The 22,080-nt window shown below is 39.6% G+C and overlaps 1 protein-coding gene across 5 annotated transcripts in view; it reads left to right on the top strand.

Annotated features, from left to right (window-relative positions):
• The window catches only part of LOC135198090 (arrestin domain-containing protein 1-like), a 278,270-nt gene that overhangs the window by 241,853 nt on the left and 14,337 nt on the right, over positions 1-22,080 (top strand). For all 5 annotated transcript variants that reach the window (XM_064225523.1, XM_064225522.1, XM_064225518.1 and 2 more), the window contains exons 7-10: positions 2,286-2,769; positions 5,896-6,039; positions 12,867-12,968; positions 14,003-14,333. In XM_064225523.1, the coding sequence (XP_064081593.1) occupies positions 2,286-2,769; positions 5,896-6,039; positions 12,867-12,968; positions 14,003-14,313 (1,041 nt within the window). In that variant the 3' untranslated portion in view covers positions 14,314-14,333. The remainder of the gene's footprint in view (positions 1-2,285; positions 2,770-5,895; positions 6,040-12,866; positions 12,969-14,002; positions 14,334-22,080) is intronic.

Here is a 22,080-nt window from a genome sequence, read left to right as displayed (position 1 = left end):
CTAGTCCTATACCTCTTGACCCTCGACACCTAGTCAGACAAACCTCTTTCACGATGGAGACTTCTGCTCAGTCTTGGAGTTATCTGGAAGAAAGACTATATTTATGATCTTGATTGACCTTCAGGGATGCTTTTTTCATATTCTGATCCACCACAGTTTGAGGAAGTTTCTTTGATTTTTACACTAAAGGAAGGTCTTGCAGTTCAAGGTTCTTCTCTTCAGTCTGGCAGCAACTCTCTTAGATGTTCACTAACCTTTGCTCTGGCTTCAATCAGGGCTCATTCCAAGGGAGTCTGTCTCCAGCATAATATGGATTACTAGCTGATCCAGGCCTTCTATGGAAGTGGCACTACTCCAGGCCTAGCAACCCTCTGATCCCTACTCCTTGATGAGGTGGGGTGCTTAGGGACCCACTGCAGGGAGTGTATGCTTTTTTATGCATACACTCTGTTGTGGATTAAACTGAACACTGGGATCCATAACTTTTAGTCCTTTACATTTTCCCCCTTCCCTTCTTCCTTTTCATTGACAACCTTTGTATGGTACAGGCTCCCCCACTTTTTGTGGGGATAGGTTCCATAACCCACCGCAAAAATGCAAAATCCCCTTTACAATACTTATAACTGCTAAGGTTAGGAAGTGTGCTTACTAGAATAACATGAACACCTTCGAGTTGAAGGCCATCTCATAGACCTCCAAGCATTTGTTGATCTAATAGCAGGGAAAGTATTAGGTATGGTGACTGGCAACTTGATGTCTGTGGCTTACTTGAGAAATCAGGACAGTACTACCCAGAGTCACTGTGTCATCTAACATTTGGCATCTTTATGTAGACAGAGATGAACAATGTTGAGGTAGTACCAAGGATCATTCCAGGAAGGCACAATGTAGTAACTTAGAGCATCTGATGATGAAGTAGTTTATTTAATCAGAGTGGATAATGAGTCCAGAGCTGCAGGGCTGTATGGCATCAGTGGTTGTGGACCTTTTTGCAACCAGCCTTCATATAAGCTGTAATACTAGTGGTGCTCTCCCCAGCCAAACCAGTGGGTCTGGAATATAGATGCCCTTGTGAATTTGTAGGACTTCTTGAACATTTACACCTTCCTTTCCCTTGAGCAAACCTAGGAGGATCCTTGCCTGGATGAAGCTGCTTTATCAGCCACATTTTCAAAGATTCTTAGAGAATCTTATTACAGCTTTTTGCTTAGAGGCCATCCAGTAGAATCTGAGAGGTAGATGATTTTGATAGGAAGCAGTCTAAAGTCTAACCAGTACATTCATATCTTCAAACAACCTTCACCAGGCCAAGTTGAATTAATTTTGTAATTTGGTGTGGCAAAAGGGACAGTATTCCATGCAGAATCACCATTCCTCTTTATTTGGATTCTCCTCTTTTCTTTTGACAGTAAAAAGTTGTTGATCTTGGTCATCAAGAGCTTTGAACTACCTTGAGAACTCTTCTTTCTAGCTCTCTTACATTCACCCAATCATATTTGTCATTTTAGAGATGTAGATTTCCTGAGTTAATAGCTTAGCTTATGCTCTCACATACATTGCAAGTGTCCTTTTTGTCTGAATCACAAGATCTCTGTCTCCAAGTGCTCTCCTAGATTCATCAAGTCTTAGTCACTACTGTGTTGCATACAGCAGCTTGATCCTTCCAACTAAAATGCACTTCTGGTACTGTTTATAAGAGTGATGGGTTTATGATGAAACATTTGAATTTATACTAAAAATCATTTTTAGTTATTCATATGCATAATGTGTTTCTTCCCCCAGCATAAGTGACGTTTCAGATATTGCCAAGTACAGAAAATGGGAGACAGGTAATAAATAGGTGCCCAAAGCACCTGGTGGTATGCAATACTATGTGCTGCTGCTGATCTTGCCTGTTAGATGAAAGAGTGGAGTATCTGGTAATGTTAGAAAACCACAAAAAGACTATATGTATAATGTATTAGCAATAGGTTTGTATTAAAATAATTTTATTTTGTATTGAAATTCACTATCATGCAAGTCCAGTTATCAAGATATGAGACTGGGTTTTAAATGATACATCGGTTTTTATGATTTGTTAAGCTGTTTGTATAATCTTATTTAATTTCCATTGTGTGGTATTGTGATTCAGATTTTTTGTTGTATTTTATGTCAATATTTAGTTTATAATGGAAATTTAGATAGTCAAACCTGAGATAAATTGATTTTTCTCAGAAATTTTAGATTACTATTTACTGTTGTTCACTATTTCCCACATTAAAGGTATTTTCTTTGTAATTTTGCAGTTTGAGGTAGAGCCCTCTGGTTGTCATGGAGATCTTGAGCATAAGGTACCCATTTTGATTGGCTCAATTCCACTGAAGCAGTACTTTAACATCTTTGCCAATGGCTATCCTGGTCAACCCCAAGTAGCAGGAGCACAAGTACCTGGACAGCCTGCACCAGGTTTTGCACCACCTATATCACCAGGTTATGCACCACCTTCAGCACCAGGTTTTGTGCCACCTACAGCACCAGGCTTTGTGCCACCTACAGGCCCAGGCTTTGTGCCACCTACAGGCCCAGGCTTTGCGCCACCTACAGCACCAGGCTTTGGACAGCCAGGATACCCAAGTCAACCATCATATAATCCAGCCATGCCACCTCAGCCAGGTTTTGGAGATGTGAATCCTACTGCATACAATCCAAATATGCCGCCACCTGCATATCCAGGTCCACCCCAGCCATCTGCTCCAATGTTTCCCGGTGCAGTGCAATATCCAGGGATGCGTAAGTATAATAAATTTTATTTAATAAAACTATATATTTATTTATGTCTGCCTTGGTGTAGAGGTTAAGCCCTATAGCAGAGTTACAATTTAAGAGCAAGTTGGGCTAGTTGCAAAGGACAGATATTTTACATATATTTTCCATTATTTTCATAACTTCTGGTAGTAGAATTAGCCCTTCAGATTTGCATGTTGTTAGGTTAGGGGGCCAGTTTCTCTTCTTAAATTTGGAAAACCTTGAATAAATTTTGTGTCCCAAAAAATTGTGTATTTGACCAGCCCAAAAGCTGTGGCTTTGGTGATACTGTACATTGCTGCAAACTGAGCTAAGAACACCTCAGGTTATTTCAAGTCACCCATAACTGTTATCGTTAAAATGTATACTATAAGGTAATAAGACTGTTAACAAATTCCATATGACACAAAGTATAGTTTTTTGTCAGAGGTATCATTTTTGCAACAGCTTTCAAGTCGTCTTTTTTTTTTTTTTTTTTTTTTTTTTTTTTTTTTTTTTTTTCTGCACACAGATATACAAATATGACAAGTTTATGAACAGATTTATCCTATGTTAAATCCTGATGTGAAGACCTCAGGTTTGTTGGCAGTGAAAAATAGAAATTAATTAAAAATGTCATATTTAATGGCCTGTTTGATTAAAGTGGTGAAATTATGAGATTTCTAACTTATGGTGCAGTAATGGAAAGGAAAAAAATCTGAAGATGAATATGCAACGACTTAGCCTGGAGTATGCCATGGTTAACCATTTTTTTCCAAAAACTAGTTATAGCTGTACTGAGGAAGTTGAGAATGATTGTAGTTTTAATGAGTATTTTTAACCCTTAAACGCCGAGCCTCTATTTACAAAAGTGTCTGCCGTGTGCCGGCGGCGTTTGGGAGTTAGCGCCAAAGCGGAAAAGAAGTTTTATTAAAAAAATCAGAGGGCGCTTATTTTTTACGATTAAGAGTTCATTTTTGGCTCCTTTTTTGTCATTGCCTGAAGTTTAGTATGCAACCATCAGAAATAAAAAAAAATACCATATATAAATATTGAAATATATGACAGCGTGAAAAAAATTTCATATATAACTGTATACAAATTGTGCTGTGAGCAAACCGGTTAAAGCTAACGAGTTATTTTTTTCGTTGTATTGTACACTAAATTGCGATGATTTTGGTATATAATAAATTTTAAAATGATTAAAGGGAACACAGAGAAAATATTATCACAAAATGATGCATGAATTTGTAACGCACGGACGGAAAAAAGTTTTTTCAAAAATTCACCATAAATCAAAATATTCTGCTAGAGACTTCCTGTTTGTTGCAAAATGAAGGTAATTGAGTGAATATTATTAGACTGTAAGTGTTTTAGCTTACAATTGCAGTTTTCTAACTTTTCGGTCGAGTTAAAGTTGACCGAAGGTCAAATTTTTTATATTTATCGTGATTTATATGAAAATATTTCAAAACTGATAATAGCTACAACTATGAGTTATTTTTTGTTGTATTCTACATGAAATTGCGCACATTTTCATGTATAACACTTTATGAAATGCTTAATAGAAAATGGTGCAAAAATTATGACATGTTGACTAAAGAAATTCCGAGATATTTAGCAGTGTTACCGCACGCGGAGGTAAGGAAAAAAGTTTTTCTCAAAATTCACCATAAATCGAAATATTGTGCTAGAGGCTTCCTGTTTGTTGCAAAATAAAGGTAAATGATTGAATATTACTAAAATGTAAGAGTTTTAGCTTATAATTGCTTTTTTCGACCATTTCGGTTGAGTTAAAGTTGACCCTAGGGTTAAATTTTGGCACCTATCGTGATTTATATGAAAATATTTCAAATCTGATAAAAGCTACAACCATGAGTTATTTTTTGTTATATTCTACATGAAATTGCACACATTTTCATTTATAACACTTTATGTAACGCCTAATAGAAAATGGTGCAAAAATTACAACAAGTTGACTAAAGAAATTCTGAAATTTTCAGCAGAGTTACCGAGCGCAGAGGTAAGGAAAAAGTTTTTCAAAAATTCACCATAAATCAAAATATTGTGCTAGAGACTTCCAATTTGTCGCAAAATGAAGGTACTAAATGATTGAATATTACTAGAATGTAAGAGTTTTAGCTTACAATTGTGTTTTTCGACCATTTCGGTTGAGTCAAATTGATCTAAGGTTGAAATTTTAGCTCTTGTCGTGATTTATATGAAAATATTTCAAAACTTATAAAAGCTAAACTATGGGTTGTTTCTATTGTTGTATTCTACATGAAATTGCGCTCATTTTCATGTATATAAAATTATATAATGGCTAATATAAAACGGTGCAAAAATTACGACATAGTGACCAAAGAATTTCTGAGATGCGTCACTGATGTTTTGTAGTGTGAGAAGAAAGAAATTCGCGCATGTGCAGCTGGGTAAAGCTTGTAAACCCAACAACAGCTTGATCTGTGAACTCCCAGCATTCCTCAAGCCGCATGATTTAAAATTTTTGTAAACTAGGCCTATAACTATTTTTCGGCGAAGATTTAAAAATTTTTGTAGTCGATGTACTGTATGTCCACTTGGCACCCGACAGACAATTTTATTTGACGTATAATATGTCCAGTCAATGTATAAGGGTTAAGAGCCACTTGATAGTTCAGCATTTTTGCTAGAGCTGGTTGAACTTGGATCTTAGGCTTGTACTGTACCTTTGGTTATAGTTACATTGAGTGTGAATTTTAGTCAAGTAACAGCCTTCAGGTGACAAATAGGGAGGTAGTCATGATGTAAATTGTACCACAACTAATTGTGAAGTCACTGCCTATGTGTGGTATATGATCAAGTACTATTTTTATCCATTTTGTAATAGCTTGCCATTGCCTTTTACTATAAGATATCTCGCAGTTTTTTTTTTTTTTTTTTTTTTTTTTTTTTTAACAGAGGATTGTCTTTGGGAATGCACCTACCAGTTTAAGAGATACAGACAGTTGATTTTTGATAGAAAGAGGTACAGTTTATATGAATTATGCAAGACAAGAATTTCCCGTAGAACAGTACTGCCTTTGGTATAATATGATCATATTTATTTTCAGAGTAGTTCTTGAATATATTGATATATTTTTTTTCCAGCTCTACCTGTGTACAACCCGTGCATGTTTGGTGTTGCAAATTTCACTGAAGATGATAGTGATGATGAGCATGGAAACAATGGAACTAAATTCGCTCCTCATTACATATCTTACACCCTTGTTAATGCGAAGCACCAGCAGTCAGGTAAATAACATAAAGCATGTGATGTACACATTTTTTATTTGCAAGGAAAGCATACTAATCAGAAATTCAAAACTAGTAAAGTACAGGTGTTGGAAAAGGATTAATTTTATAAAGTAGCTCAACAATTTATAGTCTTGTAAGGCTTTCATAAAAATGAATTCCTGGAAGAGATTTGCCGACTGAAGTTTGGCAAACTAAGGTACTTTGGATAGCTAGGTGGTAGTGGACTAGAAGAAATGGATGAAAATGATAAAAAATATACATCTTTTGAGCAAAACGGTGAGGAAATACCTTATTGAAGTCATGTGGCTTTGCCTAAAATATTATTTGACAGGTGAAAGGGCTCCTGGAACCAGGGGAATGTCTTTCACCAATCCAAATTGTGAATATCTCTTTCCTTATATCTTTTTCATTATTATTTCAGCTTCTTGCAAACTATATAAGCTTTATTCCATCATTTTGTCTAATGCTCCAGCTTTATCTTCACTGTCTTGATTATCAAGAAGGGATACCAGCTATATTTAGAATTCATTTTTGAAACCATTACTGGGAGCTATGGTTATTTATCAGCCACCTGCTAATGTTTAGATCTGTTACATATCAGTATGCCAGACATATTGACATTTAAGAGGAGAGACTATTCAATGGGTGGTCTGGTTTCTAAGAGTAGGACTCTTGGCATTCTGTTTGGCTTGCCTGTCAAGATGATTCTAGAGAGGTGTGTATTAATGTAGTAGTCTGTGTCATCAAACGTGTTTGGTTTACACTTTAGCAACCCAAATCAAGTTGATACTGTCCCTTGGGGACAGGATCAACATAATCTTGAATTGTTCAAGGTTCATAATGATTAAAATAGACTAAAGATCATCACCCCTACGACTAGAAAATTATTTACTATAGTAAATTCACATCAACTGTGCATTTGATGTCTAGGCCAGTTCCTTACAACGCTCCTGATTGGCTGCTGATAAGCCAATCACAGGGCTGGAAACTCTCTCTCTCAAGAGTTCACATAGGCAGGATGTATGTTCCACCTCTCCTGAAAGACGTATCCCTCGGGAGAGGTGGAACATGGAACCTACCCATGTGAACTCTCGATAAAGACTGAGAGTTTCCAGCCCTGCGATTGGCTTATCAACAGCCAATCAGGAGTTTCGTAAGGGACTGGCCTAATCATCAAATGCACGGTTGATGTGAATCTACTATAATAGTAATTGTCCATCCAAAAAGATGTCATTAAGACAAAAAAATTATTGTTTTGTAGAAACCACATCAGTACAGTTTTCAGAACATTACTTATCAGTTATAAAAAAAAGAAGTTAAGTGATTGTCACAATTAACAAAAATAACACGAGCTTTATTCAGGAACTGTAATTTTACCAGGATGAACCAATTAAAAATATTTTACTCAATTCCTGGATGAAAAGATATGAAACTTTACAAGATCTGGAAATTTATTGTATCCCAAGCAGAAAAAAGATAAACATTATAGAAAATAGCAACAAGAAAGTATGAAAGACAAAATTTACCAATGAAAATACAACTTTTTGAGCACAATAATTTATTACCTCTCCAATGCAAAACTGCTCAGAATTTAGATTTGCACACAAAAGTGCCACTATGATCCATGTACTTCTCTTTAGATCAGGTATCCAGAAAACTACATAAAATGTGCTCAAATGGCTGTGCAAGGAATCTCAGGTCCTTCATTATTCTGGTTCGAGTACTGTTGTGAAGAGACAGCCAGTCCCAAAGAGTATCCCAACAAAGTCCTTGCCTTAGAAAAATCTGCTGGATATAAGGTAGGACTTGTTCCTATTTTTTAGGACTCCTTTCGACTGGGGTCTGTCAACAACCGCTCAGGTTTCATCAGCTCCCTTCTCTGGTGGCTCCCCAGTTTAGCCAATCATCTAAGTAGGCCACTGGTTAAATTCCTTATTTCTCGAGCTATAAAATGCTTAGTACATTATATAGAAATATTTACACAATGTGTTTTTTCAAATTTGACAAGTGAAGGATCCCCCTTCGTTTGAAGGAATTGAAGATTGGTGGCATATAAACCCATCTTTATGACCCCCTTTTAAGAGGGGTCTGGTTTTTGGAAAAAAATTCTTTAGAGGAGAGGGAGGGTAAGATCATTTTTATCCTAACCCATTGAAAATTATTGTCCCCATGGGAAGGAGTTCATTGCATTTGATGCTGTAGAAGACAACCCTGACCATTCTCTTGCTTTTTATACACAGTCCAGGAGTTGATTTTCCTTTTCCCTGGTAGAAGCATCATGTCCACTTAGGAAGGGGTGCTGTTACTATTGCTGCCTTTTCTTCTGTTGTTGGAGGGATCCTTTTGTATTGACTGGCAGCTTGTATGGCCCTGATTCATATCTAGCTTTCTTATGCTTGAAAAGAAAACTTAAGAGTACAGGTGGCCCGCGGTTAATGGCGCAATCCTTCAGCGGCAAATCGGTTTTATGGCTGTCGTCAAATATATTCATTAAAAAAATGACATTTTAAGGTATTTTTACAGCACAATTTTTGGTTTACAGCACACTAGCGCCATTATGTCTTAACGAGTTCCTTCATTTGTAGAAATGCCATTGAGACCATAAAGGTCATGGAAATGATATTAACAAATTTTATGGAGAGTTATTACATAGGTATTAGTGTAAAATATATGCCTCTGACGCTGTTTTATGCAGAAAATATCGAGTTACACAAGTGCAAATTTAGCTATGGATGTGTTGATTTATAAATGTTCATGCTTTTTTGTTTAAAATGTGTATGAAAATGTATTACATATAGTGTATTTTTATTTCTGCACAGAAATATGATACAAAGTCAGCTTTTGAAACTGCCCTTCTTGTTATCAAAGAGGATGTTTTTTCATGTTCTTTCTTGTGAGCCACCGCCTGCCGCTCTTCCGAAAATATCGAGTTAAAAAGTGCAAATTTAGCAATTGATGTGTCGATTTTATAAATGTTCGTGCTTTTATGTTTAAAATGTTTATGAAAATGTATTACGTATAGGGTATTCTTATTTCTGCGCAGAAATATGATACTAAGGCAGCTTTTGAAACTGCCCTTCACATTATCAAAGAGGATGTTTTTTCATGTTCTTTCTTGTGAACCGCCACCTGCTGCTCTTCCGAAATATAGTTAAAAAGATTGCAAATTTATTGATCGATGTGTCGATGTTATAAATGCTCATGCTTTTATGTTTAAAATGTGTATGAAAATATATTACATACAGGGTATTTTTATTTTTGTACATTAAATATGGTACAAATTAAGGCAGCGTTTGTAACTACCCTCCATGTTGTCAGAGGATGTTATTTCATGTTTGTTCTTGTACGCCACTGTTTCGGAAAATGCATGGTGTTATTTTATTAATTTGGGAGCTAATTATAACTCATTTTATTAAAGAAACTTCAACTTTTTGTTATAATGAAACTTCAGCTTTTTGTTATAAGTTTTCATGCATTTATGTTTAAAATGTGTGTATGAAAAATGTATTACATGGTATTTATTTTATAATTGTACATGAATATGATACAGAGGAGTACGCATGTTCATTGGAAGTCTTTGTAACACCCCCTCACATGATTAAGACAATAGGTTGTTCAGTTGCGCCAAAATAATTAAATTTTAATTTATATAATTGAATCACGTTTTTATAACAAATTATATTTACAATTGTTGCATAAATTTATTTTAAAAGACAAAACTCGCGTATACACTTGATTGTGCAACACTGCAATTTGTTTGTTTTTACATGGGATAGAAGTACAAAATATAACTGCAACTCGGTCGGTTTTTGTCGTACGACCATACAAGCTCGAAATGCCGTTGCTATGCAGATGGCATAGTGACAAAAATTAAGATAAGCACAGAAGAAAAAGTAAATATGCATCTTTTCCATAAATCCTTTAAAACTTTATACATTACTTCACTGTATCCAATAATATTGTATCTATTCTCGCATTATTGTATGGCAAAGCTAAGCCAGTATTCTGTGGAGTGGCCAATGTTTTGGTTTGAAATCAGCTGATGGCAAATACGAGTTTATTTCGCCATATTTAACGCAATTCTGAGTGAATTTTCTTTCTTCTAGGTAGCTTAAAGGAATATCTAGATAATTGACTTATATGAGTCAAGGTTATTTTTCCTTATATGACATGTTTTTAGGTGGAAATAGGAATTGAATATGTCTCGTGATTGTGAACTAATTTTTTTTTCGTTAACCGATTACGTTGGCAGCATGTTTATTGCGTAAAAAAATTATGTGAGTCCGTTCGCAATTTTCCCTTGTATCATCCTGATACGAACTTTGTTAGTCATCTTATATCGGCGTGAAACCAACACTAAAATGTGTTCTTTCAAGCACATTAGTTCTGATTAAAATTATTTTATCTCAATTTTATCTATGGTTGTGTTTGATGGTATACGTTTACTGGAGTTTTATCCTTGTTGCCGATGCACGATAATAGTTATTAGCAGCTTGAACAATTTTCTCAGCTTCAGTTACAATTAGGTTTAAATTTAACAGTATATTTCCAGATTGTTCTTTGATCTATAGTGATCTTTGACGTATAGCAAAGAAAGTTATTACATTAAGATATCTCAGTTCTGTTCTACATAACGTCATTTATAATAACTATGGTAATAGTGTACTATAGCACGATGATTGAAATACAAGCCAAACGAATGTTATCCAATTCGGTTGTACTTAAAAAAATAAAAATAAAAAAGTTGTTTCTCGTTCGGTTGTTCATGGATGTACACATTTATGCAACACGTATAACGTTAAAACCATACTTTCATCATTCTCATTTGCTGTTTTTGAACTTGTGTGATTAGAAGATGGGATAAAGTTAGTCTATTGTAATTTGGTCTCTCATAAAATCAGATTATCGTAAGACGAATTATCGTAACTAGAACACCACAACTTCCTGTACACTGTATTAAACCTTATTATATCTTTACATATTCTAGACACCCAAAGGATTAAAGCTAGCTAGGCTTTTTTCACTTTACAGTATTTATAATAATATAATGTACTGTACAGTAAATTCTATAGATCTATACTGCATAAATATAGTTTTACTTATTGCGCCATTGTGGGATTATGGTGCCGTTTGACTGGTCTAGGACGCTGTTAACTGGTCTGGAATTTTGAAAGAATGTGTGCGGCGGCCGTAGGCTTTAAAATCACTGTGTCGAAAATCACTTAGCATCGGCAGCCAGGAACGGAACCCCTGCTGCTAACCGATTGCTGCCTGTATTATTTCCAGGTTCCCTTTTTCCAAGAACCGCGTATATTGTGCAGTTCTGTTGTTAGGCTTGTCCAGCGAGTTGTGCAGCAACAGACTTTAAACAGTTTCCAACAGAAGGGGGATGAATGTAAGAGGGAGGTTACATTGGGGAGCAAATTGTTGGAGCCCACCAATGAATGTTGAGGTGGTGCCTAGCATGAAATTCAGCTACGGCTTTCTTGCATTTTTTCTTGTAGTGGTCCCAAATTGCTGGGTAGCCATTTCCAATGGGAGCTTTTTTTTCTTAAAAGAAAGGGCAATTGTTGCCCATTCCTTTGTTGAACTATCAGATATTAGAATGGTGGAGACAAATTGCTTTATTTCTGCCATAAAATTTCGTTTCCCATTCTCCACAAAATTTTCACATGATTGATTGTTTTAAAAGTGAAGGGATGGAAGGCTGGTGCCTTCTGGAGAGGGTAGGTTCCCTAAAATTGTTGCATTATATCCATAGGGAGAATAACCAGCTACTTCAACAGTTTTTTAATTCCTATTGAATGATGGACCTAGAGCCGTTCAGTATTGTGATACGACACTCTGCCCCAAAATTCTACATGCTCAACCTCAAGCATACTTTTTCTTTCATTAATGAGGTATTTCCATCTGGTTAAAGGGTGCACATTGATGTGTCTTGCCAAGAGTTATCAGTATCATTCTCATGGGTGGATATTTATGCCCATGCTATATTGTCTGAGCCGGTCTTATTATTGTTACCAGTTGGAGGTCTTTCTTTTTTTTCTGCAATGAAAAATAACTGGTAATAGTGGATGGTTTGAACCGGGTATCTTTTTTATCTGAATATCCTGCCAGATATCGAGCTATGCTAACTTCTTTAATATTAGTTGCAGAGAAAAAAGAAAACAGTAGTATTCTGATGAGAATTTTTACGAGGATTCCAAATACGCTCTTACTTTTCTTCTACACTGGAAAATAATGATGATATTACGGTTCAAACAAAGCTGGCCCATGGGTGCCAGCCGCTAGCTGGCTCAGTTCAATATTTGTATTAGTATTGGTAAAAGCAAGATGATGGGTCTTTTAATCAGCTTTTTATGACTATGGACATTTATTATTGGGCTTCATAATTTTGTGTTCTGATATAGTATATATGGTGTAACAGAAGTTTTATTTTAACATTTGTGCACCTGAAAAAAATTAGAATTGAAAAAGTTATCATCATCAATAAAAATGAATATCAAATTAAAATTTATTCAGAATGTGGGAGATATTTAAAAAATAATTATCAATAAAAAAGGGATATCAAATTAAAATTTCTGTAGAACACCCTGTTGCCGCTTAGGTTAAAGAGGCACAGCAAAAGGTAAGCATTGAATGCATTGCTAATTAGACCAGTTTTCTCCATTTGTTATAAAGTAGTTTAATACTAATTTGCATTATCTGTTTATGAATTTCATTACATTTGATCAAAGCAATGATTTCAAGGTTTATTAACTAAGCTTGTTTTCTTGTCAGTTGTACAGTCTTATCTGTTTTTAACTGCTTTAGTCTATTTGTAGGTTATGATAATTCCTCATTTGGGAGTGGTATGGTAACTGAACGAAAGCGACATGGAAGTGGAAGCAGTAGTAGCAGTTCAGAGCATGAACACTGTGATCAAGGTAAATTCCCATGTATTGGTTATAATTCGTCAAAGATTTTTTTTGGTTTTATGTAGACAGATGTGTGTAATCTCACCTGGAACTTTATTTGTATATATTGTATGTGCGTATCTTATTTATTTTACCGTATTTGTTTGATATTTTTTAATTTTTATTGTTAAATTATATTTGTAAATGAACAAAATTTATTTGTGAAAGCTCATTTGTCTTGGGGAAATTAATGTTTTAGAACGCTGTGGCTTAACATTACCGTAACATTCATTATAAAGCTGAGTTTCTCCTCCAGCAGAGCTCTCTCTGATAATGTGGCATGTACATCACAGTACAATTATTGTTTACTGTTAAGGAATGTCATGTATGTTTCACATCTTGGAAGCAAATGTTAGTAGGGCTGTATAGCTTCATTATTATAATGAAAAGACAAATCCCTAAGAAGAAAAAAAAACAAAAGGGATAAACATAAGGAAAAGATGGCTCAGTGGTAAAATTAACACAAACAGGGAATTTGTGAGAGGTATGGAAAGTACCTGTTGATAGTGTAAAGTTGCTCAAGGAAATCAGGTGGGATGCATTGCATCATTGGAGGATTTGGGCATATGCAGTAGGGTTTATCAGTCGCACTTGGGAGAAGTTGATGTAACTGGAACTTCATGACAGATATAATATAAGTTGCTTTGTTATTATTAAAATCCTTTTTTGTTTTAAAAACTTGTTTTCAGATAAATATCTCAAATTGAATGGTAACTGTAAAGTACAGGTTAGATTAGGCTTGAAAATGTCTGCTCATTGCTTTGGGACATCTTGAATATTAAATTGTATCCTAGAGGGTTGCACATCAGAGGATCAGAAAAGTCAGATTTCTGAAGCATGTTATCAGCTAAGGGCTTACTGTATTGTAATAGACTTTTCATATGTAGCATTAACAGTGAGTGAAAAGATAAGGTTGGGCAACAGGTTCTGGTTTTATTTTTGGTTGTTTAGTAACGTATGCTGAGTTAGCCCTTTGTGGATAACATTTTTGCTTGTGATTTCAGGTGACAAAACACCCTTGGTTATCCATCACCATCACCATCATCATTCAGGCTCAGAGTCTGAGAAAGATGCCCCTGTTTGCATTAATAAACCTGATCCAGTCCCAGAACCAGTAACTAATTCAGTTCCTGAACATGACAGTCAATCATCTCATAGCAGTAGTAGTAGTAGTAGTAGCAGCAATGAAGAAGCAGTGGGAGATGATCCAGTGCCAGAAGAGGAACCAGTAGAAGAGCCAGAGCCAGAGCCAGAGCCAGAGCCAGAAGAACCGGAGCCAGAGCCAGAAGAACCAGAACCAGAGCCAGAGGAATAGAAGGCCATATTTTTCTTCAGGTATACAAATAATCAATTTTATTATGAAAATTTTTTTTATATTGTTTTCACACACTTTGCTGATGCTAGGGCCAGCAAGAACACTGCTATAAGAGTCAAGTCTCTATCTGTAGCATGTCACAACAGTTCATAGGGAGCCTTCGTAAGGCTAGAGAATGCCAGGGTTAAATTCCAGCTAGGAGATCTGAGTTCTCTAGGACAGGATTGCTCAAAGCTCTTGATCGCATAAATATTTCCCAAGAAGCAGAAATATCTAAAGTTATTCATCCTTAGCACTGTAGGTAGAGCAGCCTTATCACCCTTTATGGCTGATGCAGGAAGATGTCTTTCTCTTCTTAGAAAAACTGAAAAGGTACCTACTTGTTGTTGACCTGGTAGTTTGTGCCAGGGATGTGGCTCTCTTGGAACTTCTACCAGCAGAGATAACAGGTCCAAAACCTTTCTGCCTGAGCTCAGAAAGGGGAGAGCATCGTCATCCCAAGACTTCATTCCTTGTTCAGAGGAGAGTCTTCTGCCACAACAAACAGATCTGGGATCATGAACCATAGACCTTTAGGCAGCTGTTGAATCGTGTTGTGAGGAGGTCTAATGTGGGTCTTCTCCAAGTAAACAGAAGGGACAATAGAATAACTTAAGGGCATGTTGTATGATAATTTCCTTTATGCAGATATGTACTAATATCCTAATGTCAACTTGTACAGTCAAAGTAGTTGCACCTTAGACAGAGATACCCTCACTCTGCCAAAGGAACATGTATTTCCAACAGAGGAGACATCCTATGAGGTGATTGTCTATGATGACATATGTTCGTTATGCTGCTCATCAGAGGAGATTGTCCTATGATGATAGGACACACCACACCCCCCCCCCCCTTTTAGTGAAAAAGGGGTTCGGGGCCCATATCCTATCCAACATAGGATGTCTCCTCTGCTTCTTGCGAGATCCCGAAGAAACCTTTGCCAGGGAGTTGAAAAAGATCCGTAATCCTGATACCAGTGCAATCCAACGGATAACACCCACTGGAAAACAGAAAGAAATGAAAAAGCGGGCAAACTAAATCGGCTTTAAGGGGGCCAGCCGGAACCCCTATATATGGTGGTATAGGGCGAAAAATGCAGTCATGAAAAAATTCATGAAGCTTCATATACGTATACGAAATATTTCGTCAAAATTCCTCATACCCTCGTAGTTACAGGGTAATTAGTAAACATAACTCAATACTGTAAGCCTAAAACATTCATCCGTACAAGAAAATGCAATATTTCTTCTGTTATTGTAAATTTTGATAATTATTAGCAAAGAAATTGTGATAAATGGCATCTGTAGAGATTCCGTGGCTCGCAGAAGCGAGTATCTGGTTCAACCATGAATCAGTCGGACCACAGACTTTTAAGTAGATTACACGTTCGAGTTTCACCTCGTGACATTTGCTTGCTTTTACGTATGTTTATGTATGTTTTGGCAAGAAGTTCATCATGCCAATGAGGAAAAGACAAGGAAAACATCCCGCTAACATACAAAGAAAAATCGCTCAAGTATTATTACAGAATATCATAATATATGCGTAGTTAGTGAAGAGAGAGGGGAGGGTTGCCTAGTAACACCCCCTTCTTGCCTGACAGCACACGTCACACTGTGCCCAAGGCTACGATCTTTGAGCAAAGAGATCTTCATTTATGATATATAACATAGTTTTGGTTTGTTCATACACGAAACAAACCTTCGGTCTTAACATTAGGATTTACTAGCGCCAAGCTGGAAACCGGTAGAATTAAAATTACACTTGTGAGATCCAGGGACTAATGGCATCTATACCAGGTCACGGGGCATGTATACCCAGAATGCCCACGGCTACCTGTGACCCATCAGTTATTTTCCTACCGCCTTTAAGATAAGACGTGTTACTGTCTATCTCATTTAAAGCCGGTTTTTTCAGTTTGCCCGTTCTTTATCCATTTCATTTTTTATTTTTCATTCCTTTTCTTTCTCCAAGTGTGATCAGTGTGTGGTAAGAGTGTATACATGGTATGATGGAGAATTTTGCCTCAACATCGGGATCGTCTACCGCTTCGAAGAGGAGACAAAGGAAATGCCCAGGAGTCAGTGGCTTTCCATGTTCTAGGTTCCTAACTTCGGTGTCGACGGATCCTCATCCAACGTGTAGTAGGTGCAGGGAAAACGTATGTACGGTTACTAATCCGTGTTCTGTTTGTCGCGGTTGGTCGGTGGAACAGTGGAAGAAGTTCTATGGGAAAAGCCAATACAAAAGGAAGGGGGTGACGCCATCTTTGGATGACCAAACCTTACCGGCTTCTTTTGTATCGGTAATAAACCAGGCTGCTCCATATGTTTCTCCACCTGCTTTTGAATTGTCTCTTACCCCTTCGGTTTTCTCCTAGCGGTTCTGTATCGGAAACGTCAGGAGGGGCCTTGGGTAATTTTATGAGTAATTTGCACTCTCCTTTGTTCCCAGCAAGTAGAGGGGGAGATCCGCCATCTTTGTTCCAGGCTCCTGCTACTCAAGCGCATAGGTTAGATGGTACGTGGTCAGCGCTAGGCCTACCAGGCGTACCAACCTTGGATGGTCTGATAGCTCATTATATGACGTCACGGTTCCAGCAGGGTCCGGCAGCGCTGAATGTTCCTCATCCCCCGGGCTTGCAATTTATGGGAATTAATGCCGCGGCTTCACCATCCCACTCAGTATTTACAGCGATGCAGAACGTGGGAGGTAGTTTGGCAGCAAACGTGCAGTTGCCAGCAGAAACCTCTCAGTCTCTCCCTACGAGAGGGATGACGTCACAACATACGTCACACTCTGAGATGGCAGGCGTGATGACGTCACAGACCGATTCTCGCCCTTTTTCGCTGCACCCAGACGCTAATACGCCTTCTGACCCGTCAATGCAAACTGTAATGCAGAAATTACAGGATATAGAGGAGAGAATGAATAAGAGAGACACAAAGAAAAAGTGTGATTCGCCTTCTTCGTCTTCTTCCTCTAGTTCGGCGTCATCACTAAGTCCGATAACGTCACGGAGAGCGCCAGTCAAGCGTTGGAGAAGGATTCGGGAGTTCCTGGCGGATCCTCGGCCCAAGAGGAGAAGAATCAATTCTTCCTCTTCTTCGGACCAAGACTGTCATTTCCAAGTCAGCAAGAAGGTCGGAAAATCAGTGGCTATTAAGCACAAGGTTGGCAGACGAAGCCGTTCGCAAGAGTCCGAACAAGCGAGAGAGGTGACGGCCGGCGAGCTAGCGGCCGAGGCGGAGTTGCCAGTTCGGATCGCAAAAACTGCGATACCTCTGGTAAAATCGACGTTGGCGGCGAAAGGTGCAGCAGAGGATGGAATGCAGGTCCCAGTTTCGCCCGTAAGGCCGTTCAAAATACGTACGAAGGACGATAAGGCTCCTATTAAAAGTACGAAAAATAGAGAGTTGGCAACCTCGGCGGATACGTTCGTGGAAGGCAGTGTCCGTCTGGATAGAAGGTCGAGGCCGGGCTCGCCGACGCTCAAAAACGATGCCAATGCTAATAGAGACGAACTTACCTCTGTCTTAAGGGAGCCTTCATCTTGGAGATCTAGACGAGATTCTCGCTCTAGATCCGTGAGCAGAGAAAGAGTGAGAAGTTCTCGTTCCCCTGCTGACTATCCGGGATCGAGCCAACAGTGGCCAGCAAAGATCAAAGAGACCGCGGCCGTAGGGGCAAGCGGCCGTGGAATTCCGGGCCGTCTGTCAGAAGATAGAGGCGAGACAACATCCCTCGTGACAGAGAGTGGTACACTAGAGCCGGAGGAAGGAGAAAACCAAGAGTTTCTGGCCTCGTATGCAGAGGTTATTGATTTGATTCGTCAATTCAATAGCCTTTCGGAGAAGACAGAAACACCGGCCAGTATGCTTCCTCCTGGAATTGACATGGCGTTTGGACTAAAGAGGGATACCAAGGTGTCGTATGAATTGCCTTGTTCGAGTCATGCGGAATCGGTCTTGCAACACGTAAACGCAAAGATTGCAGGGAGGGATAATTCCTTAAGATCTAATAGATCATTTAAATTTATTCCCCCTCCAATGATAAAGCAAAGGAAATATTATACGACACCGAAGGTCCCTTTGCTGTCTAGACAAATGAACCCTAATGTTGTAAGGTTAAGGCCTGGATTAACCTTGGATCAGGTTAAAATGGAGTGCCCTTCGATGACGTACCAAGAAGCTGCTACGTTAGAAGCAACGGCTTCTTCTGTCTTTCAGGCTGCTTCCTGGTTAGACCTTTGGTCAACAGCAGTGGCGAAAATTGCATCCTCGGAAGCAACAAGGAAAGTAGTGGATGAACCATTGTTCATTAGATTACTACAGTCAGGGTCCAAGGCGATTGCGTACCTGACAAACGTAAGTGCCAATGTTTGGGCAAATATCCTGCTAATGAGGAGAGATGCAGCATTGGCTAGACTAAGCCGCAATGTGGATTTGGATTCCCTGTTAGCAATGAGGAATGGGGATATCTTGGAATCGCAACTACTGTTGCCAGAGGTCATACTGGAAGAGGCGATAGATAGAAGAAGGATGGACACTAACGATAGGTTGGTGCAACAGGCAGTTAGGAAAACGTCTAACAGTCAAACTACTCCTTTGGAGGGAAGACAACAGCAGATGTCTCGAAAGAAGACAGTGAGACATAGCATCCCTAATAGAGTCACAAGACCCGCTTCCCCAAAGAGGATAACTCATCGGCCCTTTCACAATAGAAACAACAGAGGAAGGGGCAATAGGGGAAGAGGGAGAGGCTCAAGAAGATAGGATGGGCGCCTCCCATCACTCGGCCACACCAGTGGGGGGTTGCCTGGCAAATCACTGGAAGGTGTGGCAGGAACTAGGGGCAGAGCAGTGGGTGGTGGATGTTCTCAGGATCGGGTATTTGATTCCGTTCGAGGTAACCCCGCCCCTGACAGATCAACCATTACCCCACGTCACTTATGCCCACAAATCTCAGAAGGCCACTATTCTGCAGGACGAAGTAAAGAAGATGATGGAAAAAGGAGCTGTGCAACAAGTATGCAGTCCGACAAAAGGCTTCGACAGCAGGATTTTCCTGGTACCCAAAGCCAACGGGGAGTGGAGGACAGTAATAGACCTGTCAACGCTGAATCTGTTTATAAGGAAAACCAGTTTCAAGATGGAAACTCCGAAAACGGTTCTACAAGCAGTCAGAATCGGAGACTTTATGCTGACAGTCGATCTAAAGGACGCATACTTTCAGATACCAGTCCATCAGTCTTCAAGGAAATTTCTCCGCTTCAGTCTTGCAGGGAAAGCTTTCGAATTCAAGGTCCTGTGCTTCGGATTGACAACGTCTCTTCAAGTTTTTACAAGAGTGTTCACCCTCGTGTCGGAGTGGGCGCATGCTCAGGGGATCAGGCTAATAAGATATCTGGACGATTGGCTGGTGATAGCAAAGTCCAGGGAGAAATTACTCAGGGACAGGGCGGCCCTCCTGCAGCTTTGTCACAGCCTAGGTATTGTGGTGAATCAGCAGAAGTCGCAACTGGATCCAAGTCAACGTTTGGAATATCTGGGAATGGTGATAGACACAACACAAGCCAAAGTATTCCCGGCAGACCAAAGAGTAGAGAAATGCAAACAAGTGGTGAATGCCTTTCTGGGAAAGCAGACACAGCCAGCAAGACAGTGGCAGGTGGTGCTGGGAATCCTAACCTCCCTGGAGAAGCTAGTACCACAAGGAAGGCTACACCTTCGGTCCCTACAATGGAGGATGAAGGAGTTTTGGTCACCAACAGTAGATCACCCGTACGAGCAAATTCCCTTGTCGGCAGAAGTGAGGAAAGACTTGCTGTGGTGGGTGGACGACGACAATCTGACAGTGGGTGTCCCCCTTCAACAATCCTCCCTGGACCTCTTGCTGTTCTCGGATGCGTCACTAGAAGGCTGGGGAGCCCATATGGAGGAGTTGATGGTGTCAGCAAAATGGAGTTGCAAGGACAGAGAACTCCATATAAACGTGCTGGAGTTGAAAGCAGCTTTCCTGGCTCTACAAGAATTCAGGGAGAGAGTAAAGGACACTCAGTGGTATTGATGTCAGACAACACCACAGTAGTAGCTTATATAAATAAGCAAGGAGGCCTAGTTTCTCGGCAGTTACATGTGATGACAGTTCAACTTCACCAGTGGGCTATCGGGAAAAAGAAACATAGTGGCCGACAAGTTGAGCCGCAGGGATCAGATTCTGGGAACGGAGTGGTCCCTACACCAACAGGTAGTGGACAGGATGCTCATGTTGTGGGAAGGACCGATCATAGACCTATTCGCAACCAGGTACAACAAAAAGTTGGAAGTGTATTGTTCAGTAGTCCCGGACGCAGAGGCAGTAGCAGAAGATGCGCTACAACACCCCTGGGACAATCTGGACGTGTACGCATTTCCTCCATTTTGTCTAATCCGTCAGGTTGTGAACAGGGTAATGCGGTCTCAGAACCTCAAGATGACCCTGGTAGCCCCGTTATGGCCGAAAGCAGAGTGGTTTCCAGACCTACTGGAACTCCTAGTAGATGTGCCAAGAGAGTTACCTCCATGGAGCAACCTTCTGTGTCAGCCTCACGTGGAGAGGTACCACTAGTCGGTGAAGTCCCTATCGCTTCACGGGTGGAGACTGTCAAGTATCTCCTCCGAGAGCGAGGGTTTTCGCAGAAAGCAGCAACTCGGATGGCAGGTAATATCAGAAAATCATCTGTGACAGTATACCAAGGAAAGTGGTCAGCATACTGTGATTGGTGTCGTAGAGGGAACGTGTCTCCACTCGGTACCACTATTCAGCAGTTAGCAGACTTTCTGATATATCTCAGAACAGAAAAACATATGTCTGTATCTGCAGTGAAGGGGTACAGGGCTGCTCTAGCCTCAGTCTTACGAATGAAAGGAGTGGACATATCGTCTTCATGGGAGTTGGCCATGCTGATGAGGAGCTTTGAACAGTCATGCCCACCAGCTAAAAGCCCCAGATTGGGATCTGACCAAGGTACTGAGTAGTCTGACAAAACTCCCCTACGAACCACTAAGGCAGTCCACGGATAGGAGCCTGACCCTGAAGACAGTCTTCTTATTGGCCCTGGCTTCAACCAAAAGGGTGGGGGAGCTACATGGCCTCTCATATCTCATAAAGCACTCGAGAGGTTGGAGATCAATGGTGTGTGAGTTTGTCCCAGAATTCGTGGCAAAGACCCAAAATCCAACAATAGTAGACGGCAGATTCGACTCCTTTACCATACCTTCCTTGGCAGACTTTGTAGACAACGACAAAGCTGAGATGCTCCTGTGCCCCGTCAGGGCACTAAGGGAGTACTTAAAGAGAACAAGGCACCTCAGGCCGGGGTGCCAGAGGTTGTTCGTAAGTACAGGACGGAACAAGAAGGAAGTGTCCAAGAATACAATATCATTTTGGTTAAGGGAGACGATCAGAGATGCTTATACTGCAGAAGACAGAGGGTCAGATAGCCAGGTGGGAGCTAGAGCTTATGACATCAGGGGTGTGAGTGCTTCCCTGGCATTTAAGAAGAACATGTCTGTGGATAAAATTCTGAAAGCTGGCGTGTGGAAGCGCCAAACAACTTTCACCTCATTTTATTTGAAAGATGTTGCCCATAGATCCTTGGACACCTTTTCCTTGGGTCCAGTGGTGGCGGCCCAACAAGTGATATAGTTCATCCAGTGCCCCTGGCGGGTCAGTTTGCGTCTAGTC

The sequence above is a fragment of the Macrobrachium nipponense genome, chromosome 21 (genome assembly GCF_015104395.2).
Source record: "Macrobrachium nipponense isolate FS-2020 chromosome 21, ASM1510439v2, whole genome shotgun sequence".
Lineage (NCBI taxonomy): Eukaryota > Metazoa > Arthropoda > Malacostraca > Decapoda > Palaemonidae > Macrobrachium > Macrobrachium nipponense.
The sequence above is the reverse complement of the archived record's forward strand: the minus strand, read 5'-3'. Positions and strand labels throughout refer to the sequence as shown.